The sequence below is a fragment of the Anser cygnoides genome, chromosome 6, assembly GCF_040182565.1.
Source record: "Anser cygnoides isolate HZ-2024a breed goose chromosome 6, Taihu_goose_T2T_genome, whole genome shotgun sequence".
NCBI classification, from domain to species: Eukaryota; Metazoa; Chordata; class Aves; order Anseriformes; family Anatidae; genus Anser; species Anser cygnoides.
In genome coordinates, this window is record NC_089878.1 from 24,238,888 (window position 1) to 24,264,512 (window position 25,625).

Genomic DNA, 25,625 nt, shown 5'->3' on the forward strand with positions numbered 1-25,625 from the left:
GTACTGTTTATTCTCTTTCACTGTAAGTATTGTGACAACAATAAGAATAGAGTTTCACTGTAGAAATTTAAAGGATAATGGTATTCTGACTGTAAAAAATAGCATCACGTGTCTCCATAATTATCTAATTGACAGATTTTATTTTCTCCTATTTGCAAGTAAGATACTGAAGCATGGAAGGTCTGTTTGTTGTTACAACAGTCAACTCTGTAAATTCAGGATAATGTGGTATGTTTACTGGAATGGGCACGTAAACACTTCAGTAGACCCAGGTAAAAGTTTCTAAGTACAACTTAGTTGAAAAATAGAACCCAGCAAAAAGAATTTTATTACACCTACATCTGTAATTGATCTACATTCTTAATAGGAATAGAAGTGCTAGGTTAATTTTTTCCAATCAGATTTTATTTTTGGGGGGGGGGGAGGGAGGTGTCTCATTTCTGACTGAGAAGAGTGGCACATTTCTGATATGATCAAACTGATATGGGTCATTTTAGGAATAGCTACTTATAAACAGATTATAGTGTTATAAAATGAATATGCATCTGAGAGTTTTCACTGTAGAAGTTTTGTTAATTACAATATGCTTAAACTATAGAAATTGTAGCTAGTTTATAGGTTGAAATTATTCCACTACAGTGATTTATATTAATAAACTACTACCTTAGGCCGGAAAAAAAAAATGGTGTCAGGTGTAGTAGGTGTAGTGAGAGTTCAGAGATTATACACGCAAAGATCTTTCAAGACACAGTGATTCCACGGGCATCTTTGAATGATATAACAAACAGGAAAATCCAGTGGGAGGTAGGGAGTGTAAACAGTTCATAGCATATGAGTATTTTATTGTATATATCTTAATATAATGTTATTCCTACCTTTAAGTATTGTGCAGTGCAGAACAAATATGAAATCTCCAATTTCTTTGTTTAGTGTTAGATATTTTTTTAATGAAACCATTTCTCTCATATTGTTCTTAGAAACAAGTAATTCTCTTTCTTGTAATATTTTGTTTAATACTGAAGCTTTTTGTGACTTTGGTCACAAAATTTAAATTTAATTCAGCACTAACTGCAGGCCACATTTTACATTTTTTACACATTGATCTGCGAATCTTACTGTTTAAAAATGTTGGAGATCACACACATTATGATTTAAGATGTATTTTGTTAATGTGATCTGTATCCAACAAATAAGATGCTACAAAGTATACTAAGAATTAATGACCAGAATAATTTCTCTTGGCAAATAATTATCATCCAGATCATTGGATATCTGTATTAATGAGTTGCTATGGTTCTTTGAATGATACTTTTAAATCAGAAAAGTCTTGTGAGATGTTTAGAAAGTAAATGTAACATAAGACATCGTATATAGCACTTTCAAGTATCTGAAGTCATTTATTCAATATTTTGAAGAAGTGTGAAACCCTGGTAAGATATATCATTAGATATATGCTGCTGGGTCCTCTATCAATAATTTTTCACGCCGAGTAGATCTTTTGGTACTTCTCTTTGTTGAAGCAACAAGAGCTTATGCAACAGCATTTCTTTGTTCTTTTATAGTTGAGTTCAACAGGGCCGTATCAAAAATATGCCTGGGCTTCTTGTAGTCCGCTTGTGTGCTGCTGTTACATTCCCAGTTCCTAGTGTGACTCAGCTACATTGTCACCAAATCTTAAAGGGTGTTTACACAATCTCACTTCAGCATAATGTGTAATGAACCTCAAATGAATCCTGCTGGCTTGTAGGATAAGGATTTCCACTTCAAGTTATTGTCTCTGAATGGGGTTGTAAAACGTGCCTATATTGCTCATCCAGGAAGTGTGAAGTTATAAAAAAACAAGCTAAATTGCCATGTTTTATCTGCTAGCTGCTTCTGCATTTATTGCCTTTATGGACTCAAAGTCCTCCAGGGACTGTGACAAATCCTGATTGCATTTTCTGCTTACATCTTTTATTAGTTCATAAATGTGGAAAGAAGAAAAACTATTAGTCACCGGGGATTTGTCTAGCTGCGTGCATGGCTACTTAACTGCTTCAACTTTAGTTGTCTTTTCATTATTCTGTCTACTTTGGGTCTGATATCATGCACAACCTACACCTGTAAATTGACATTTCCTCATCTGGGAAATGTAAATATTTTAGTAGCCTAGAGTAGTTGCATAACTGGCTGGATAGTTGCTGTACAAACTGGATGTTTTATGTTCCATAATTGGCTTCTTCCTCCATTTCTCCAACTGATTCCTTATTGTATCTTTTTTTCCACTTTTACTTCTATCTTGCTTTATGTGGTTTTGATTTTTCAGATGTTAGGAAGAGCTTTAGCTATTGAAAGAATTGGTATTTGCTTCTTTGCATGTACTGGTATAAACAGTCCAGAGAAGGATGTCAGGAGCAGTAGATATATGGAGCTTGTAAGGTTCATTCTCTGCCAGGTGAATTTTGTTTTGTTTCTAATGCTGCAATGTTTGTGAATCTTACTGAAGCATGTGTCTTTAGACTTCCAAAGTAGAAAAATAAGTACTATGCAGCATATAGTCACTTACCAAAGTCATTTGGATCATGTGAGTTTGAATCATTTCCTTTGAGGCATTCTCTAAATGTTCATTCCTTAGAGGAAGCTGCATGTTTGGAAATGAAAACTAGCCTGATCAAAACTTGCATTTGCCATTTTGTGATGTTCTGGTTGTTAGAAATTACCAGTGCTGGTAGGAAAGAAAAGGAATGCAATAACACTGTGAACTGTGTTATTGCAAATACATACGGCATTAACCACAGAATGCTAGGAAATAACAGTTTGGAAATATGAATAATGAGCATGAGTTACATGGAGAAAAATATCTTTTGTTGCAATCCATTTCTGTTTTGGAAATTGTGAGTCGCTGTGGTTTTATCTTGTTAGGAAACACTGTTGTGGTTGAGCTCAGTTCAGCCCTTTATATACAGCGTATCAGAAACAATGTATTTTGTTCTTCTCATCCTTTTTTCCTGCATGGCTTATGTCAACGTGATGCATCTTTTTCAGAAACGTTCTCGTGTATAACTTGTTCTTTACTATTGTATCAAGAACTGATAGAGACGGGAACAGAGAGAACACAAGCGTCTGTAAAAATAACGCATGTTTCACATCACTGGTTGTTCCGGACGAATAAATTGAATTTCTTTTCAAAAGTCTGCACACCAAGACGAAGGGCAGCGGCAGCGGCCCCCGCAGACCACGTCGCGTTGCCTCAGTTGAGGCCGGGCCGCTAGGAGGCAGCGTGCCGTGCCGTGCCTTCTCCCCGCCGACCGTTATTCTCCACGCCCCCGCCCGGCCGTTATGCCCCCCCCCCCCCTCGCGGGCCGCTGTGAGGAGGCGCCGCGCGGTTTTCTCCTCACAGAAGCGCCGATGGCGAGATGTGTGTTAAGGGGAAGAGCCGGGTCCCGGCTCCGTGCGTGTTCCCCATCTTCCAGAGCAGCTCTGAGAGGGGTTAGTAAGGATATTTGTGCAAAGTCAGGCTAATGAGCACGACGGACTTTTACTTCTCTTTTCGAGGGTTTCTTCTCTCTGCTGAGGATTCTCTTACGTAACTTGACGCTGTGGTCTCAAGAGAAGTTTTCTCTGTTTTCAGCTGACCTCATTTCAGTGAGCTAAATAAAATACGTACAATTGGTGGTTTAAGTGTTATTTCAGAATGTGCACAGAGCCAGTAGATAGTTACTGGCCCAAGCTCTCTTACATAGCCCATAGAAGTTTACTGTTTTCTGAGGAAAAAAGTAGTTCTCTTTACATGTGGAAGACATTAAACAACTTGTGGTTTTGCTTCTTGTTTTGCATTTTTATGCCATCATTTATTATTTCAGAAAGTAAACATAAAAGAATTATAGATAAACAATAACAATGTTCCTGAATTTTCTTTTAATTTCTTAGTAGAAAGTAGAAATAAGGTTATAAATATGTCCTGAGAATGTGAGGCTTGCCAAAATATACTGTAGATACTTTTCAGAGAAAAACAGTACATATCAAGTAACTGTTGAGTCATAAAACCCGTAAGTTAGTGTAAGCAGATGTTGGTTACAGCTTACATCGATGGGAAGTGTATACTCACCACCCCTATAGCCACCCGCTGTCCATTTCTGGTTCAAGAACTTCCCCGAAAGCCTGTTTCTAATTTTATGGAAACCCTTTGAAATTTGGCACAGTTTACAAAAGTATGTAGGAAAAAAAAAAAAAAAAAAAAAAAAGGCTGCCAGAGGTTTGGCCTCCAACTGTGAAAACAGACACTGCCTTCTCAAACTCCTCTCCTAGATCCACTGACCAACACCCAGAAAAGAGAATTTGCATTCTTTTAGAATACAGCAGGAAAATGAAGGTCTGTATGCAGCTCAATTCAGCTCTCGGTAACATTTAAGTCTGTTGTTTTAAACTGTCGGTTATTGTACAAGGCCAGGCTCTGATGTGAAAGTATTTGCTTTAAAGAAAAAGGAAAGGGAAGTCTTTTCAAATGTACTGCAGGGACATTTTTTGTTTGTTATTTGGACGGATTTCAGCAGTTAAAGAGAATGGGAGGATTTAATTACATTATCAGCCATTAAAGTGTACTTCAGGCAATATTAGAAATGTAATTATTCTTTGTTTCTGTCCTGCAGACCCGGCTAAAAGTAATATTTGGCGTGGTTATATGCCTTTTGCTTTCCTTATTACTTATGTGTATTATACTGCTTCCATCAAAAGGTAAGGCATTTGTAATCTAATGTAGTGGAAAACACAATGTCTACAGCTACAGTGGCTTCTAAAGTTCATAAAAGTTTGTTAACTCATCTTTAGGATTGTTGTGTCAGTACTGTTATGGCTTTACTGCTATACAGAAATGTACTGACAGCTGAAATATCCTGAAGGTATGATCAAATGCCAGCAGATGTTGAAACAATGAACTCTTTGAAGTGAAAAGCACCTGAGTTAACTTTATTGTGCATGTCATATAACGTTCTTAGACAGGACTGCAAAAGTAGTTCTCAGATCTCCTCATATTATTTTCTATGTTAAGGGTTATAAGACTCACTGTTATAAGACTCATCTGTTAGTAGTTTTCTCTACCTTGGTGAACATGTACTTGGTTTTCAATGCTATCATAATAATTATAAAAGTTCTCTACCCAATTACAAGTTAAATATTTCTCTGTTAGTAGGATATGGTGAATTGTTTGTGAACATATTTAAGATTGCATTTGAAAATTAAAGTCAATATTGGATAAAATAGGAGTGCAGAGTTTGCTCTAGTATTATGCCAGCTGTGGGTAACTGCTGATGCAGTGTGATCTCCTGAGTGCTCTGGTAAAGCTTCAAGTGAGTGTGGTTTGATATTTAGAGCCCGAGTGGCACTGACCTAATGGTCATTTATGAGAGCTCTAATAAGAGCATTATAAGTATTTACACATCCCTTCCACTACAGTGGATGAATACCTCTAAAATAATTAAAATAGTAATTAAAAATATATATATATTCCAATAGCAGTATTCTTATTCCAGTAATAGTATTTAAAGAGATTTTCTTTCCTATGGTTTATCTTTGTGTGATATTTGTGTTGAGGGAAAGAATGGAGGTTTGTGAAGCATTTAGGGTTAATTCTGTTATGCATCATGTGAGGATAGATTATATCACAGCAGGAGGTAGTGCTGTGAAGAGAAACCACCTCAGAATTGTGGTGACTTTTACTGTCCTATGATGGAGTGCCAGATTTTTTGGCTAGCTGAAGCATGGTCAAATCTGAGCTTTCATTATTAGATAAAGGTGTGGTATCAAGCCAAACTTATACCAAATCTGCATATTTAGAAAGGACGTAGTATCTTAATGAAATCTAAATAAAAAAGAGCAGCAAGGAGACAAAGAGATGGGAGAATGAAGATCAGGTTGGCAGCCTGAAGAAGTTGCTAAAGATCATGGAAGATACTGTAAGAGGAAATGAATGTATTTTTTCCTTCTGATGTTATCACGTACCAGCTCACTGGTCTGAGCTTCTTCAGCCTTTACAAAGAATTCTTTTCGTCTATAGTTTCTTGTAATGGTGACTTGGTAATCAATTATATCAAACATCACATTTAGATCCAGTAGGATGAAATAGAATTTACCTTACTTTACAGAATGCTCTTAGAAAGAGCATTTCAGACAATTATGGAACACATAAGTATGTCGAACATGTCTGATTATAGCTTTGTATTTTCAGATGGAACTGCAAATGCTGCAGTTATCTGTTTATGCCAAAACCTTTTTGGATAGTCTACTGATCAGCTGCAAAAGGAAGAAATAGAAATTAATTTTGTGATTATAAATCTTGCAAGTCAAAGACAGACAGGAAGTAGCTACAGAGATGGAATGTTGTTTGTACATTCCACCTTGACTACTGCTTTACTGAAAGGATGTGGTGATCTGGAAAGATTAATTGCATATGAGAATTATATAGACACAGGCTAAATCTCTGCTGAAGACGCCAGCAAAGCAAAATGTCATCTCTAATCCTGAAAGAACTGGAAGATATAATTTGGTTGTGTTTTTGTCTGCTAGGTTTCTAGTAATTTCATGTTCTTCAAACCTCTCAAGATATGATAACTGGTTTTGTTTTATACATGGAAGCATATAAAAATGTGAAAACCTCTGTTGTACTGGAAAATAATTTTCTTTTTTCAGAGAGAAATAGGGGAGAAATACTTAGCAGTGGTTATTACACAATTTCTGTGGGTCTGAGAAGAGCACCATGAGCAATGTCAATATCATGAATTGCAAAAGACTGAGAAATTGGTGACAGGTTTTTTTACATTTCATTGAGTTAGGAATGTGTTTTGTGACTTACCTTGATAACCCAGCTATGATAACCCAACTCTAAACATTTCAGATTCTTTTCACTTGTACATTGGTGTAACTAATTGTGTTCTTCGGCAGCATTAACAGGAAAGAAAATACCTGTTTGTACCTCAAAAGCAATAACAGAACCACAGGCATCTTTTATTCTGTTATTTTCAATTAATAGCCAAAATCCTGACTGATCGGTATTTCTGTTCCTGTTGCACAGTTGACCTAGGACTGAGACCAAGACCTTGGTTCTGTGATATTGTAGTGAATACAACACCACCTGCAAGGTTGCTGTCCCAGAACACTAACCAGTTTTTCTTTTGTCAAGTCATCCACTTACTATGATTAAAAGTTCTGTTTTCTGTGTTTTGTTAAACTCTCTCACAAGAAAAAACTGAACACTAAAGGAGAAGGTATCTGCATAAAGTCAGTGACAATAGATACCTGCAGGCTTTTAACACCAATTTTATACATGTATATGGAATACACTGAAATGCATGAATAATTACGATCATGGAATATGAAAAGCAAGTTACACTGTGAAGCAAAGAAACTAATTCAGTGCACAGAATTATTCTGCGTTTTCTGATTTTTTGAAATGTGCAAGAGAAATACAGAATGGCACCCTGTAAATGGAAGCAAATGGACCACAAACCATTAAAATCAAGATGGTGGGGCAGTAAAGGGAAGAAAGCAAAGTTAAAATCTGGTAACCTTTCATTTCTGTGGTTGGCTCTGATATTTGCTTCCTTTTTGTCTTTGGGCATATGGTTTCGTCTTTGTTATTTCACAAAGAAATAAAATTCAGCAAAATAGCTTACAAAGCCTACCAACAACCATCCAAATTACTGTCCATATAGTGATGCAGACATGTACTTTTCTTGTTAGGGTCTATTCTGAGGTTTCAAACACTATTATTGAACTAGTCTTTAGTTACAGAAAAAAGAATCAACAACAATTACAGCAAACAATTAAAGCTGCTGCTCTTAATTAAAGCATTGCTATATGTCTTCAGTTGCCTAGAAACAAGCATTCAAAACTAAAAGTAATCAAGTGAAAGTTGTGTTCAGGTTTTTGCAGTCCATGGGTAGAAATTCAGATAGAAGTGGACACATTTTGAAAATCATTAGCAGTCGTAATAAATTATCACAGAATATTAAGTATGTAAGGGTGAGATGATGAACAGAGTAAAGGTTTAAATTAGAGCTGTGAAAATTAGAGGACAGATGAGACATTTGTCATACTGCTTTTCTTTTTAGTAAAAAGTCCTCTTAACATGAGAGAAGGAACAGAGAAATTTTACCAGATTAAGGTACCAAACAGGAATAAATCTAAGGCTCCTTTACACACAACTGTGGAAATAGATCTTAACCATAGATTTCTAATAGTTAATAGACATTCAGTTAGAGAATTTAAACTGGAAGTTGGTGATAAGTAATCATTGTTCAATATAAATATAGTGGCTTTGGATTCGTCTTTGGAATTATTTTTTTCTATGTATTTTTTTTAAGTTTTCCATATTCTGTGTTTGTCATTAATGTATCAAGGATCCGTAATGTACAATCATGGGATTAACAAGAGAAATTCTTTATATTGAACTTTTTGGAGTATTTTCTCAACATATAGTAATTGCTCAGAGTTTATACTGATAGGTTTTTGCCCATGGATTGACATTCAATTTTATTTCTCACGACAGCTTTCTTCTGCATTAGTGCAGACAAGGCTAGTGTCAGTGGTCAACCTGACATGTGTATTCTACAGTAAATAATAGTCATGTAGCTGGAGAAAATATGAATTATCATTTTAAAGTAATGGAGAGAATATGAAGAAACATTTCCCAGGAAGTGTGATCTTAACTGAGAGAGGCTGTAATGGGGAAGTGATGGAGCATGATATGAAACCTGAGGGCAATGAGTCATGTTGAGTTTCTGGCTGTCTTCTGAGTGGTAGAGATCTACTAGACCATGTGTGAGGTCATCCCCTCTACCTCTGGTGACCATGGCAAAATTCACCTTGACTTCAAAAGAGAAAAGCATCAAATCCAGAATGCCTAGACTTGAAAGCTGCCAAATTTTTAAAATTGGCCTTTCTCAGAAATGTACCTGTGTCTTTTGAAGATTAAATGTTTTGAGTAATCTTTCTCTTGTGAAGTCTATGGAATTTCTGTTATTATTATTATTTACTTTGAATTACATTTCTATAATGATTTTTTTTTCATTTCTGTGTACTTAGATAGCCAGCACTTCAGTATTACCTCTTCTCATCTGGGCTGATTGTCCTTACTTTTTGTTCTGGACCCCTTTCCTAATTTAAGGTGCTTTAGTTTTTGGAAGAAATGTGGTAAAAGAAAAGCAACAAAACCAGCCACAATGTTGTACATTTTTTAATGTGATTATCTAATCTGGTTAGAGATCAAATACCAGAGCACCTGTCTTCTCTCCAGAATTATTGCCAATTTTCTTTTAAAGCATTAAATAAAAAGTGGAAGTTTGGGCTCAGTCATTCATTACATTTCAGCATTATTTTAACCTGTGCACCTTTGTCTTTTTCTTTTGTGTGACTCCTAAGAAATATATGTGGATGGTGATCATTTTGAAAGTCTTATGTCCATCTTCTAATACTGGTTCATGAGGCTTTTATGAAATTTGGCAGTAGGGATTTGTATGTATATACAGTTTGACTCTTTGCTGAATATGTGTAGATCTCTGTTCAGACAAATAGTTGTTTCTGTTCACAGCTTCACACAAGTTCACAAAACCTATGCTTTAAAAAAACTTCAATTTGCCCTTAGTACTTAAGTAGCTTTTCTTGTTTTCTCAGGATCTACAAGTAAATATATCTCACTGAATAAATTTCTGGGTGAAAATAATTAATCCATCCAGTTCCTAATTTTGTATCCCTAAAGGTGACTCCTTCAGAGGCTGACGAACCTTATCAGAACAGTAACAGAGAATTTTCCTTTCTGCTGTTCCTGCTGCCTGCATGGTTCCAGGATTGTGCTATCCTCACTATTCTCTGGTGCTTAAATTATAGAAAAGGGGAAATACTTGACAAGTAATCATTATTATTTTTTTATTTATTTCACTTCACAGCATTGTGTTAACAGAAACTTTTTGTCTTATTTTCAGTTGTTAACACAGATGATGGTCCTAGAGCTCTTACATTGGACGATTATTTAAATGGAAACTTTCAATATAAGACATTTTTTCCTTATTGGGTGTCAGGTAAGTAAAACCTTTTCTCAAAGATACATAAGCCTTTCTAATATGTATTTCCTGGCTGGTTTATACAGACTAAGGAATGTACTTTTCTTCCAGACTTACTCTGAATGAATGCTAAATATAAAATTAAACAATTTGCTAGTCAAAACTTAAAATCAAGCTTACTCTTCTGTCAGTCATTCTAGAAATTCCCGCTATTTGATGTTTCAACACAAATGTTTGAGTTAAGCCTAAACTATCATTTTACAGAGGCTTTTGGTGATTTATTTCTTTTACTGTCATACTTACTGCAGCATGTGAAATAAATATGTCAATGTGTCAGTCATGTTCAAGGCATCTCTCTTTTTTGTGTTTGTCACTGCATTTCTTCACTTACCATTGGTAATAATTGAGGTAGCCTGTCTTACAGGCCCTGTTCTTGTTTTCAGCAGTATCTAACTCTGCAGTGAGCCCAGCTCTTCTTGTCTCTTATTTACCGAAAAGCAGACGCTGCTGAAATTCCAAGTTCCAAGGCAATGCATAGAAAGTAAGGATGACTTTCTAAGCAAGTTCCTTAAGGTAGAGGTAGACATGAAGTTAATTGCTGCTGATGTATGTGTCAGTGTGTAGCTGAAATACGACTCTTGTTATCACTGAATTGCAGCAGCACCAGAAAGTTTGAGCTAGAATGGGTTACATTCTAGTACACGCAGCACTACCACTCGTATCTCTGCACTGCCTCAAGCAGTTATTCTCTGAGTAGAGACAAGAAACAAAATGCCCATTCACATAGAATCTTATCAAGTTAGTTTAAACCCACAATTTTAGAACTGAACTAAAGCCCTTCAGGACGTTGCTAGCAGCAGTTCAGGTTTCACAGTTAGCAATTTGAAGTATGTAGACATCACTTACATGATTTAAAAATTAGGTCACCATTTGTTAGAATTCTGTCTGAATTCAGAAGTATGTAGGCAGCATATCACCTAAACCTGATATTCTCCTTCCCTCTTTATATCCTCCTCACTTAAACTTATCTTTCCTCTCAGCAGTCACAAAACTCACACAAAAGTCATGCCATAGATTCCATAGATAGTCATGCCTACAGCATTCCATATGCCTACTTTCCTTCTGAAGCAGGGAGTTGAAATTTAATAGCTCTTCCTAAGGGGGCCTGAGATCACCTCAGATGCTTTTACTCAAATCACATAAGCGTTCTCTAAATATCTGAGGGTGATCTAATTTCCCTCCAAATTAAAACCTTATACAATGTTTCAGGCTGCTTTTAAATTGTTAAAGACTATCTTTAGCTACACCAAATACGTAATTTCTTATCTCCATTTAAAGCAATGAAAACAACGATGTGAAACTAAAATTCTGATCTTCACACTCTGCCAAACTATGGCTCATGTCTTGAGCATAGGTAAGGTTAAATTCAATTCCCATTGGAAGCCACTCACCTTCACCGTGTAGGATCTGTGTGAGTAGGGGCAGAGTCATTTATGTAGTGTCAGTTACATGTTACAGCTCTTATCTCTGTAATCTGTACAAATAAGAATGTGCTGGTGAAATTATAAACAAGGATCTTGAACGTTCTCTTCATAGTTTTTATATTGTGATACTAGTCTTCTAATCTGTCTGTCCCTGATATTCTTGATCAGATATTACTAAGAATAAAATCTGTCATTGAATAATGAAGTTAACTAGATGATTCTGTGTGCAGTGTATGATCTTGAGAACATAATCCCAGAGATACATAAGAGAATATAAAACCCTGGAGACAGTTGTATAATTCTGTACTTTGGCATCAATAGAAGAAAAACATTTTTTATGTAGATGCCAAAAGATACTTGCTCAAAATCTATTAATGACAAAAGCAGTGAATACTTTCATAAACAGAAATGTTCTACAGTATCTTCTGTGCAAGTTATCAGCCTGTTTATCTTGTTTTTAAAGATAATGAATATCTTCATCAGTCTGCAGAAGATGATATTATTCTTTACAACGTTGAACTGAACTATCTAACTACTATCATGACTAATAGCACAATGGTACGTACCTTTCCAATAAGTAAAAAGATAGCAAAACGCAGTTTTTTCAAGTATCTCTTTAGAAGTGAGTAGATTAAAAACTGACTCATCAATTCCTTATTTAAAGTGTTTACTAGAATCTAATCTACTTCTTAATCTTTCAGAAACAAGTTAATGCTTCAAATTATGTGTTGTCATCAGACAAATACTTCATGGCTCTGGAGAGCAATTATTCAAAGGTAATTATTTTAATATATTGCTTAATGAAATGTTTGGTTTCATTCAGTATTTTGTTGATTGTGGTTACTAAGCATAAATATTTTTTTCTTTTTTTTTTCTTGAGTAAAGTGGAAGGCTGTGAACAGACAGCTGATGATTTTTAATTAGATTATCCTTTTCCAGTTTAATAATACTATTTTTTTTCTCACTTAATTTTTGCAGCTGTGGAGATATTCTTATACAGCATCATACCACATTTATGATCTCATTTATGGGTAAGGCCTGATATTTCTTACATAGAGCTATGGCAAATACTCTGTAGTGATGTGTTTGGAAGCATTTCACTGAAAAACTCTATAGCAATGTGCCTACTCACTGCTTAGCTTTTATTTGAATTTGTTACTTGTTTGCTTAATGACTGTTACCTATTACTTCTGCAAAATCAAGAAATTTCTTTGAAACAAATGGCCTCTGAGAAAATCTTACAGTCCTTTCATCTATTCATCCAGGTATCTGCATTGGTTTATATTCTATGCCCTAAAACTTTGACTGCTCAAGATTCTCATTTTCTTTTTCTTCTTTGCATAAATTTCTCCCACCCTGTCTTGGCTGCTTTAGTCCACTTCAGTCTCACACCAGATGTCTCCTTGCCCTTCTGTTTTCTAATTCATCCTTTTTCTGGTTAATTTAATCCTCAGCTTTCCTAAAATCTCACATTTTCTTCAGTGATCTTGTAACAGTCCGTCTTGGGTTCCCCAAAAACTTACAGCTCCTCCCATGGCATTTGGTCTTTTTTCCAAGATCTTCCACAAGCCACTCCTCTTTTGCTTTCTACCGAAGTCTGAAGGAGGCCATCTGCCTCCCCAGTCACCTTTTTATGCCAGAAGTTGCAGCATGACCAAATGCTTCTTAGCTCTGAGCAACAGGGACTGCACTGAGCTGCTACATTCTTGGGAAACTTTTTGCTCAAGGTGACAGGATTACTACTAACTAATATAAGTACAGAGGTACTGCATGTGGCTCTGTGATCCTTAACAAATGTTCTAACTGCTGCTGTTACGCTTGCTTCAGCATGTTATATCCTGGGAAGTACCATGTGACCACTGAGTTCACATTTCCCAATGACTTGCTCAAGACTATAATGCAGAGTGCAAATAGAGGAAATGCCTGTAGATGTCTACACGGTATTTAGGAGGAGATAAGGCTGCCTTCTTTGGCTGTTGCATATATTTTCAAAGGGTCGAATTGTTACCCTTTGCCAGCACTAATGCACACAATCACATTGCTGCATGTCTGACTGCCTGCTTTAATTTTGCATTGCTCATTAAACAAAAAACTGTTAGAAAATATAGCCCTTCATGAATTTTACATGAATGTACAGTATAATGATACATTTGGACTGTGAGCAAAAAGCCATTTCAACTTTTTTCCTTTTTTTAGTGGTTTTGTAACAGAAAACCAGCTTCCACATAAAATTCAGTATATATCCTGGTCACCCGTTGGACACAAATTGGTCAGTAAAGATAACAAATCTCTAGAATCATTTTGCTTTATGTGACTAGAAGACTTTTATTTGCCTTTGGTTATTGCTTTGTTAGGTCGTATTTTTGAGAAGCCCATGTGTACCAACCTTGGTTGAACAACAATGATAAAGATAGTTTTAACTTGATAAATGTTAACTTGTCTGTGTTTCAATAAAAGAATCCACGTTCCTCAACTACAATGTGTTTTAGTTGGCTAGTCGGTCTCTTATCAAGCATTGACCAACATAATATAGGATTAAATTCAGTTTCAAAGCCTGAAAAATGATGTGCTTTCCTTTGACACCATACAATATTATTAGTTTAATATGGAGATTTAAAGATACCATATTTAAATCTCTTCTCAAATTTTTATTCTAGGAAACACCTACCAGATTCTAAGTATTACAACAAATGTTCCCATATTTTTTGAATAACTACTTGATAGTAATTTAAAATAATTTTAAATTACCTAATGAATGTAGTTACAAGTTTGTAAATGTTAGTTATTCTTGGTTCCAAAGCATCAGCCCAAGTTGGTGGTTTCAGAACTAGTTGCCCAGTATTGACTAAATATTTGTGCATGAAATTAGACTTAAACATCATATTAATTTCAGAGAACTCCCAAGAAAATATACAAAATATGAATGGAAAATGTATTAGGAAAATATTTTTTTTTGATGTTTGTTTTCTTTTGGGGGGTAGGAGGAGAGTATTATATCTCTCTATTAAATGAAATATTGCTATTTTCTTTGTCAAGATTCTGGAAACAGGACACAGTGAAAATATTTTCCTGATAAAGTACTTATAGTCCGTAATGTTTTTATGCAATTCCCCTTGTATTGTTTCTCAAGAGTTTTAGGAGTTTTATTATTAATTTAAATAATTAAATAGTTAAAGTGTTACACTTTTGTTGCTAACTAGTGTTTATAGCTTCAAGACACAATTTTCTAAGAAAGTCATGTTTCTGATTCAGTTTCTTAACCACAAATCCGTTCATTTGGTTTAAATGTAGAGATACACAAGGTCTGCAAGCACTTCTTGCAAGAACTCTCTTTTAGTAACTAAAAAAAAAAAAAGAACAAACCAGCCCAAACAGATTAATTTTTTTCTCATCTTACACAGGCCTTTTGACAGATTTAGATAAGTTTGATTATTTTCTTCTGAGTCTTTTTGTATTTGTTTTTATCTTCTAATTTGGTGGCACCAGAAGGAAAAGTCACAAGGATACTTCGTCTACCTGAGGGTAAACACAGCAATCTGAATGAGTTTCAAAGATTTTATTTTCATGCTTTTCCATACCAAAGCTAGCCATAGAATCCTCTGAAGTTTATTAAGATCAAGGGATTTGTTCAGGATTTATTCTGGCATATTTGAACATAGAATTTGTTCTGTAATGTAAAATTTATTTACAGAAGTACTTACTCTTGTTCAATTTGCAAAGGCTTTTAATGTAGAGTTACTAAAATAAATATTTATTATTTTGTATTCATTGATCATGTCTTCTTGTTGGTATAATTTGTAGCGTTGACTGCAAAATCTTTGACTCAGACAACTCCTGTTCTTGGTGCATATACTCATAAGAAATATATTCTTGTCTTTAGGCATACGTTTATCAGAATAATATATATTTGAAGCAAAGTCCAAGAGAGGCACCAATTAAACTAACTGGTGATGGAAAAGAGAATGAAATATTTAATGGGATTCCTGATTGGGTCTATGAAGGTAAGTAAATCTCAAAGGGCAACAACTAACATGTTAAATGCTTTGTCTGAATTACTCAATTTTCTAGATCCATTCTACACCATCTGTGATGATGCACTGTTTTTACAGCCCTAAGGATTACTTACTTTCATCTGTTTTCTGCCATGTTAGGATTGCTAGAGACTGGTAATAACTTCTTATTTTGGGGAGAGGGAAGATGAGAAGGGAATCACATATATTGAAACTGTTTTAAGTAGGTGTATACAAATCACTACCTCCTTTTACAAAGGAGCCAAAGAGCATTCAGAAATTGAAGGTTACAAATGCAAATTAGAAGAATTTTTTTCTTTCACATATAATATTTCATATATTTCACATATTTCTTTCATATAACTAGTCCCTATCTATGATATGTTTTCTTGTTTTTATCCATGTCCTCACTGCACGTATAAGCACTGCTCGTGTGCTCCTAAGGCAAGTCTTCCAAAGGTTGGAGGCAGCATGAGATAAAATTTTGAACAATATTACTGAAAGTATAGGTAGTAAGTGATGGAAATTGGCATAATGAATGGATTACAGAGTTAACCTGTCTGGAAACAGTGAGAGAGGAAAACTGGGGTACAAGCAAGCTGTGAAGAGGTTTGTAGAACAGAAGGAACATGATTTACTTAATGCTATAAAAAAAAAGAGAATTAGTGAGGCTGAGTCACAGTCATTGTTACAGCCATAGAGGAGTGTGAGGCACTGGCAGAGAGACAGGATTAGATCTTGGCTTGGAAGGGAGAAGAATCTAGGGAGTTACAGAGAAAGAGAGAGATGTGGAAATTTATACACAATGGAACTTTGTAGATGAATGTGTTTGCAGATGAGATTATCCCAGTGACAACTGGTACAGAGAGCTATTCCCGAAACAAAAGCTGGAGAAGGGGTGAGATGGATTCTCCAAAGGATTCAACTTATTATAATAGTAAACAAATACCTGTGGGATTTACCAAAATGAGAGCACTTGGAAATGTGTGCCATGGCTTTATTTTAAAGTAAGCTATTATCACCTATAAGAGTACACGTAGCTATACAAACTAGAAATATGTTTTCTGCCAGTGACTGCATTTTGCATTCATACTGTATGACCAAAATCCTGATCTTTAGTTACTGAAACTATATCAGAACTTTACAAATTGGGCGTTGTTCTGCTGCATATGTGGTGGCTGGGCATTAAGCTTTAATGGAATTTTTAATGTTGGTTCATTATTTGGCACTTCAGTACATCAAAAAAAAGAAAAAAAAAAAGGAAAAAGAAATGAAACATGCACATATGTAAAACCCAACTGAGTCAAATGGGATTTGTGTGCACCTTTGGGGAGTTCTCTAGGCCTTTCTTTGAGATGCGTTGCAAAATCTTGATGCAGGATTGGATCTTGTTATTTGTTTAGTAGAAGTCTTTCTATATGTCTAGGTTGACAAGAGTAAAATGATGTAATAGATCAGAAGATAGATTACACTGATAAACAATTGAGTGATTTTTTTCCCTCAGAGGAAATGCTAGCAACAAAATATGCATTGTGGTGGTCTCCGAGTGGAAGATATTTAGCATATGTACAATTTAATGATTCCGACATACCAGTTATTGAATATTCATATTTTGGTGAGGACCAGTATCCCAGAAAAATAATTATCCCATACCCAAAGGTATGTTTCTCATTCTTTTCACATACTTCCTGAGATGTGATAACTGTAACATTAACTGTGTATAGAAAGTATTTGTATTGAAATAGTTAAGTCCATTGTGGCCTAAATTAATGGAAAAAAAACAAACTTGGGACAAGTTCTGAAAAGGTATGGCCATGCTCAATACTATAGTAAAATAAACAGAATTCCTCATGTAAGTAAAAAGCATGTGCAAAAGTACGTTTGTATGGTCAAGCCTTACTTTTTCTAATTCAGATTATTTTTTGTAATGTGTTAACTACATAGTTGTTATTTTTCATTGCAGTACCTCAATTATGAGACATTGCTTATTTTGCAAAATAAAGGCTATGACAGCTTCAGTCTATTTACATACTTTGTAGTACATTTTGATCTCAAGGGGTTTTGAGATACTGAAAACTTTACCTGTTTTCAAGTGCCAGACCTACAGCAAGAAGGATTTGGTTTTGTACTGTACTGCAGAGATACACACTGCAAATACAGCACTGGTTCCCAGTAAGCACTACATTTTCAGTATAGAAATGCACTGAATTTGGCTGTTCAAGAGGGTTTCTTATTTGTTTATAAAATGATGCAAAGTTAAATAACGTCCTACTTGTGCAGAGTCTACTCGGAGATCTTATAAGGTCACATTTGTACTGTTGTACTCGAATAAATATTTTGTAACTTATCCCTACAAAAAGTGTTGTAATTTTCCTAGATTTGATTTTTTCAGAGCCTGATTTGAATAACATGATACATTTTCTTTCAAGGCTGGTGCTAAAAATCCTACTGTTAAAGTGTTTATTGTAGACACTATTAACGCTGAAGCATTTGGTCCTAAAGAGGTCCCAGTTCCTGCAGCAATAGCATCAAGGTAGTGTGCTCTCAAATAAGTCTTCTAATTTACTTTTTTTAATTAGGTTTTGTCTGCTTGTTTTAAATGCTTAAAACTCTGAATTGTTTTCTAACAATGTAGTACCCTATCAATCTCTTAATTGGAGATTGGTCAGAAGCTACCTAGAAATGTTGTATTTTGTATGCCTGTGTATGTATTGTTAAAAAGGACAAAAAACATCTCTAAGAGAATAGAAGTTTTGCTTTTGTATTCCACAGATCAAAATGGGGTTTACAGTCTGTAGCAATGCTTCTATATTTTTGTTCTTTAATGACCACTCTTTTTCTCTTTCTTTTATTTTTTTAGTGATCATTATTTTACTTGGCTTACTTGGGTAACAGATAGTCGAGTCTGTGTGCAATGGCTGAAGAGAATCCAGAATTTTTCAGTCTTAGCTATTTGTGACTTCAAAGAACATTCAAATACTTGGGACTGTCCAGAGGTAATAAAGCTGGAAATATACATTGCTGGAATTAACATTTGCTAATCTCCATTTTATTATCCTCTTTTAACACCTACTCATCATACACAGGTTGCTCTGACTTACTCACAGAAGTATGTAATATTTCCCTCATTTTTTTAAGAAAAGAATTGTGTCACTGCCATAGTTGTCTTTTCCAGTGTTTGATCACAGTCTTTTAGATAATAGTGATAGCTTTTTCAAAATTTAAATGCTGGCTGAGAGGTGAAAAAAAAATTAACTGCATCAGCAAAAAATAATATCACCAAAATATATTTTTTGTGATGTTAAGTGACAATCAAAGCAAGAAAAATAACGAGAATGGTATTGACCAGGTTTCAAAACTGTTTAGTTCCTTCTTGCTTTCTTCATTTTCAAAAGTGGAACCATTTAGGATACATATTGTTTTATTTTTTTTAAATTGTATTATAGCATGTAGAAATTTCATGCTAAGTCTAACTGAATTGTGTCCTTTATGATTAATGTTAAATTAGTTGAAATAGCATGTAGATTAAAAGTAAGGCAGGTTTGTAAGAAGGAGGCATTCTGTTTTATCAAGTCATACAGCTGGAGAAAGCAGACAAGTTTTCAGGAATACCTTTCTTCAGATCTAAAAAGAAAACTTCCAACTAAATGCAACAGTAACTCCACATTTTATTTAAACACCTCATACTATTAATAAGACAGTTCGGAGGGAAAACCATGCTCTGTTGAGCAGAGGCGTGAGTTCATACGGCCTAGCTATCTATCCCCATACATAGAGAGTCATAGGTGTAATGCACAGAGGCTTTTCTGAAAAAAAAAAGTTCTTAGAAAGACCTTTTAAAGCTTGAAGACTGTACACGCTGACTGATATATATCACATGGATCCTGAAGCAAGGAAGGTGTAACACTGAATTTCAGTAACTACTATAGAGATCTCCTTTATTGTCTCTTAGCATTGATGCTGTTTGCATACCTGGTTTTTAGAGGTCATAGTACAGAGCACCTATAAGAACTAGTGTTAGGCCAAAACCTTGAACTAATGGGAAATAAAAAGCAAGAATACTTATAACAGTCTTTTGTATAAATGATAGGTTGTAAATTCAGAGTTCATTAACACAGTCTTTCCAAGCTGAAAATACTTATTCCTCTATGATATTATAATTGTTACATATTTTAAAGGAAGGTAAAGTCCTGTTCTTTCAAAAATGTTATTATTGAAATAATTTTCCACAGAGAAATAGCCTTAGTTTATAAGGATAAAATATATATTTACTGCAGTATCTTATGTGTTTCCTAAGTCATTCCTCTTATTTACAAGTACATTGACACTGAATCTCACCTCATGAGAATAACTCACCGCATGTTAATAACTAAATGTTCTAACGTACATTAAAAAAAATCAAGGGATCTGGGATTCTACCACAATCCACCAAAGTACTTTAACGCAAACATAACTTTAAGCAAGTAAGCAGTTTTATTTATTCAGAAAGTCTATCTATGTGTTTAAAATTAAGCATGTGCTTAATTGCTTTGCTGGAACCAGACCAGAACAATTAACATCTTGCAGGACTGTGTTCATGATCCTTGTTTAATTGCATTTCTCCATGAAACCTTATTTATGGAGTCACTACTGACGTTTCTATAATTCTATATTTATACAGTGATACAATGCTTTTATCACATTAAAGTTTGCACAAATGGCCAATTGAAGGAGTGTGAACAGATGGGAGTGCTGCATTAGCTCTATTTGCCGTTAGAAAGTATATCTCTGTGCGTTTCCTTCAGCAAAAATAGTTCACTCGTTGATTTCAGTTAAATTGAGACTGTAATGTACAATAAATGTGCTAGGCTTTATGTACTTGAAAATAATAACAAAATATAATCTACAAGATGTTCCTAAAGTGTTGATTCATCAAAAATATTCATTTCAAGTCAAGTGTTCAAGTCTTGCTTACGTTAATAAACCACAGGAACCAGTGTGACTTCATTGGAACTATTCATATGACTATAAGCTAGGCATGTAAATACCTGTTTGTGAAACTGGAATTTACTATAAATATACAAAATCTCTAAATTCTACAAACGCTTTAATAACAGAAAAATCCCATAGAGGTCATGGGACTACCCACATGAGAGAAGTTAAATATATTCTTAATGTACTATGTCATCAGGAACTGAGCCTTAATTTAAAGAAGGGTAAATAAATCTATGATGCACATATAAAATAATATTTCCCATTTATCTCACACTGATAAGAAATAAAATCCAACTGCTAAGTTAATTGCTTAGTGGAGCACTTTTGAAGTACTGAATGGTATTCTAAGGGGCAATATCTGCATCTTGCACTCAAATCACTTTGCATGGACTGAGTTGAAAGGAAAAAGTGAGATTCCGAAAGTTAATTAAACTACGTTGAGAATAACGAATGCAAAACATATTATTTAGAAAGCAGATTTGCCAAACTTATTTCAAACTGTGAAGAAATATTTTATTAAATGAAAAAATATGAAGAGAAACTTGCAAGATAACAAAAGAAATATATTTATAGAAGGGAGAACTGATAAATATTAAATCACTTCCCCCATTCAACATGGTCTCTTCAATGAAAAAAAACATTTTATTATTGCTGAAGTTATTTTGGTTGTTTTCAATCAAAAATTCATGAGATCAAGTATTATTTCTTGCTTCAGTGAAAATGTTTCATAAGGTTAAAACAATCACTTTATATCTTATTTAGCTCCGATGATAGAGCTAAATATATTTTTTAAAATAGTAATATTTTAACTAACATAATGATATTAATGCAGTAATATTGTTTACTTTGGACAGTCTTCAAGTGCCTGAATCATCATAGCAAGTATTCTAGAGTTCTCTTTTACAGGAGGCTGCAGACTTTTTGTTTGAAGATTTTTAATTCTCCATTAACTCAATCTTCTTAAAGACTGTACATTTGATTTTGTTTTTTAGAATCAACAGCACATAGAAGAGAGTCAAACAGGATGGGCAGGCGGAGTAAGTTTTGTTCTTGTTCTCTTCTGATTTAATGAAAACTTACAGCTTTATGCATCTTCACAGTGGTGTTTTGAAGCATCAAACACTATTCAAAGTCACACAATGCTACTGCCTCAAACCTGTTGCACTGTAGGGTTGAGACTTTTTATGCTGTTAGGCATAGTAGCTGGCTACCAGCTTTCCGAGTATAAAAAACCTTTTTTCTACCTTCTTTTGCAAGTGATTAGACACTATACTGAAGGGAGGGAAGCCAAGAAAAGAGAGTGATTCGTAATGCAGAGTAATTCTTAGAAATATCTGGGTGGGGACAAAGCAATAATGTAAAAATCCTCTGATATTGCTAGGGCAAGAGATAAGATTAGTCATACCATAGCATTTTAAGAACAGAAATTGTTCATTCAGATCACAGCTTTAGTGCCACGTGCTGTTCATCTTCAGCTAGAGAAGAACTTTCGAGGTAAAACACCCCTCTTACAAGTGTAGTTGATACTTCTTTGCAATTAGCCTTAAGCAAAAGAAATTTTCTCTAGCCGGTAACCTTTATCTTAGAAGATCTATGACACCTTTCTTTGGGAGCTTGCAATAAAAACAAAGCTGCAAGGAAATTGTAAGAGCATGAGATCAGTATTCACATTCATATATTCTAGCAATTAATGTGTGTGCATATGCTTATGTTACTCCTCAGGCAGGTGAATTTACTAGAATTCAGTATGGGGTACCTCATGCTGTGTTTGATTATCCTGCAGTGGACTTAAATGAGAGCCTCAATTTTCACTACACTATCCTTTAAGAGATGTGTTTTTATTTGAAGTAAAGATTACGCATTCAGAAGCCTTGGTCCCTTTCTTTTTTTCATCTCTGCTTTTGAGGTTGTGATGATGGGTTTTTATTAGAACAAATAAAATTGCACATATGCATAAATTCCTGCTTAGCCTGTATGAGATTTCAAAGATTAGAAATATTAGAAGGAGGCTCCAGAACAATTTAGCTTGTGGTCAGAAGTTCTAGTTGATCTTGGGTTAATATTATTCAAAAGTCACATCTACTTGGCAATGTTTGGTGTTTGAAGTGCTTGCAGGTCATTATTCTGTGTTCATATTTTGAAAATAAAACTTATAGTTGCAGTAGCTGGATGACAATCTTAGTAAAGAGGTGATGGTTTGAAAGAAAGCTAAATTTGAATGTTCTTACCTGGGATAATCAGTTCTTAAATATTGGTAAAGTATGGTAAAGATTAGATATCCATTTTGCTTAGTGCTATTTCTGTTGAGTGAATCAGCCAAACTCTGTGGTCCACAGGACTTTCAGTTTGGCACTGTTCATGAACATTAGCTTCATTAGAAACATTATTTTTAAAATCACCTCTACGTATTTTTAAATAACTACAGATCATACAGAATATGCAAAATATTCCACTTATAAGTAAAGAGCTTGTATTTGTGTGGTACTTCAGGTATCTATATTATCAATTTAAGAAATCAGACATGATATAGTGTAATTTGAATGTAAGCATTGAAAGAGAGTCTTGTTATTTTAATATGTAGACTATAACCTGCTAAACAATTTGGACATTCTTTCGTCTCACCTACCATGTTTCTTTGTTCCAGTTCTTTGTTTCTACACCATATTTTACATCAGACAGCAGTTCGTACTACAAAATTTTTAGTGACAAAAATGGTTATAAGCATATTCATTACATCAATGGCTCTGTGGTAAGTCAAGCAAAGTGTTCTACTTTACTGTGAATTTCTGAAATAATTCTGCTATATTCAGTAATTTATATATCTTGTTTTGCAGGAGAATGCAATCCAAATTACTAGTGGAGAATGGGAAGCAATATACATTTTCAGAGTAACAAATGATGCAATGTAAGTATCACACAGAAGAGTATAGATTGTGAGTATTGTCAGTAAGAGTAGTACTTAATCATTTGACACACAGCAGCCATTTGTCAACTCATTAAGTTATAACTAGCTAGTTACAATGTATCTAGTAACTGAATGCATCCACAACAAATTTGTATGCAAAAGCATTGCTCAATTTTTCAAACTTCTTTTACTTGTGGGAGATTCTTTGCAATTGCCCTCAATTTTTTTGTTTATCGTCATCGCCCATCTTAGACAGTCTTATCTAGGGATATGTAAATTTAAGTATGTGGTTATCCCACATACAACTAGAAATTATTTTTATTTTGTTGAATGTGAGTTGTAGTTTCTCATTCAGGTTACTATATATATAGATATATAATTAGAAGAGTGATTGAGTGATTAGCTCTTGCGAATTAGAGTGATTAGCTTTTGTGAATTAAGATGGAACTCTTACTTATATGGTGTATTTGTCATCTAATGAGAGTCTGAGCAAAGATTTATTGAGATGAAAGGCATGTAAGCTTAACTCATTCTTCTGTCTTATGCAGAAATCTCAAAAAGCCTAAGTTAACTTACAAGACATCTTTTTGTCTTGATGCTGGTTCATAGTTCATCGGTTTATGGATTATTTACAAATTATATACAAATTAATTTACAGTTTCTACTCAAGCAATGAATTTGAAGGCTATCCAGGAAGAAGAAATATTTACAAGTAAGTGATATCAACATTATCTTAATGATAATAGGTTAATAGACGATGGGTGTGGATTTGTCAATAAAATAATTTAATTTCCAAATAATTTATTTAATTTCATTAAGTGTAATTTCATGAGTTATCTTAACTAAATCTTTACTTGACATTATATCTGAGAATTGAGGACAAGAACTGTCTAAAGGCTTAATAAACTGTTAGGAAAAACATGCTAAAAAGGGAAAACATTTATTTTTAAAAGGAACTGTTTTGAAAGTAGAATGCCTGTGTTCCAGAACATGAATCAGACACATATGATGTCGGTTGTAGCAAAATAAATAATTGCTTTATTTTATTTTTCCCCTAGACTCAGTATTGGAAGTAAACCTATCAGAAAACAGTGTATTACTTGTAATTTAAGGAAAGAGAGATGCCAATATTATACAGCAAGGTTCAGTGAACGTTCTAAGTATTATGCCTTGATCTGTTATGGTATGTATAGCACGTAAACAAACAAATAACCAGTTGTTCTGTTGGACATATCAGAAGCATAGATAATATTATCACAGCATACATAATAAATTACCACAAATGATGGCTAGATGAATCACAGAAATTTCACTGTAATCAGAAGAGATTTCCACACTCTTTTTCATGTCCTAAAATCTTGGAAAAATGCTTCAAAAATATAAATATTTTCACACTTTTTTTTACCACCCCCCCCCCAAAAAAATGTTTTTTAGAATTAAAAACAAAATTTTGAAAGTCCTTCATGACACAAAACAAATTTTAAGCTGACTCATCAAAGTCATTCTTGCAGCAGCAAGTGCAGGATTTTGTAAAAGACACTGATTTCCAATGAACATGATCAAAGTTAGCTCTGAGAATTCAGTACGATGTGTTATCAAATTGAAACAATTAAAACTTAGGTTAGCCTCAAAATGTTGAATATTTACTACCTGAGAAAAAAATTTAATAACATCTTTTTAAAAAAAATTAAAGATTTTTAAAAATTTTAAAGATTTTTTAAAGATTTAAAAGTCTTTAATAACAGAACTACGAAAAATTCATCAAGATGTATGATTATGGAAACCGCTTATAACACAGAAGTATGAGTGATGAGTACATCCATTACGGTAATCAAAGAACAGTTAAGTAGCAATGTTCCCTAAAAAAGGGAAAAAAGCTGTCCAAAGTTTTCCTTTTGCGTACTTCATATAAAGCTTACTGTTCTTCTGCACTGAATCATCAGCTGAACAGTTCTTTGGTCCTCTGTTAAGCAGAGGACCAAATGTAGCTAATAACAACACCTTTCAATCATTCTTGTACAAAATAGTCAGTAAGGTCATCAGCACATGAAATCCAGTCACCTTCACAAATACAATTTGACATGTTCTCAGAAGAATGTTTCACATTGTTAGTTCTGCATTCACCTTATGTAATCACATCTAAGGTATTAACTAGATGTCACTTCTCTAAGGAGGAAGAATTGGCTGATATGTTACTTCTCTTACGTTTGTTAAGTTATGT

The 25,625-nt window shown here is 34.3% G+C and overlaps 1 protein-coding gene across 1 annotated transcript in view; it reads left to right on the top strand.

The window, feature by feature from the left end:
• Positions 1-3,336: 3,336 nt before the first annotated feature.
• Positions 3,337-25,625, top strand: part of FAP (fibroblast activation protein alpha) — a 40,087-nt gene continuing 17,798 nt past the window's right edge. The window contains exons 1-16 of the mRNA XM_013171332.3: positions 3,337-3,468; positions 4,629-4,713; positions 9,954-10,049; positions 11,979-12,073; positions 12,217-12,291; positions 12,494-12,546; positions 13,712-13,784; positions 15,396-15,516; positions 17,030-17,184; positions 17,955-18,058; positions 18,386-18,521; positions 21,492-21,536; positions 23,144-23,248; positions 23,334-23,404; positions 24,063-24,116; positions 24,463-24,587. Coding sequence (XP_013026786.1) covers positions 3,388-3,468; positions 4,629-4,713; positions 9,954-10,049; positions 11,979-12,073; positions 12,217-12,291; positions 12,494-12,546; positions 13,712-13,784; positions 15,396-15,516; positions 17,030-17,184; positions 17,955-18,058; positions 18,386-18,521; positions 21,492-21,536; positions 23,144-23,248; positions 23,334-23,404; positions 24,063-24,116; positions 24,463-24,587 — 1,474 coding nt within the window. The 5' untranslated portion in view covers positions 3,337-3,387. The remainder of the gene's footprint in view (positions 3,469-4,628; positions 4,714-9,953; positions 10,050-11,978; positions 12,074-12,216; positions 12,292-12,493; positions 12,547-13,711; positions 13,785-15,395; positions 15,517-17,029; positions 17,185-17,954; positions 18,059-18,385; positions 18,522-21,491; positions 21,537-23,143; positions 23,249-23,333; positions 23,405-24,062; positions 24,117-24,462; positions 24,588-25,625) is intronic.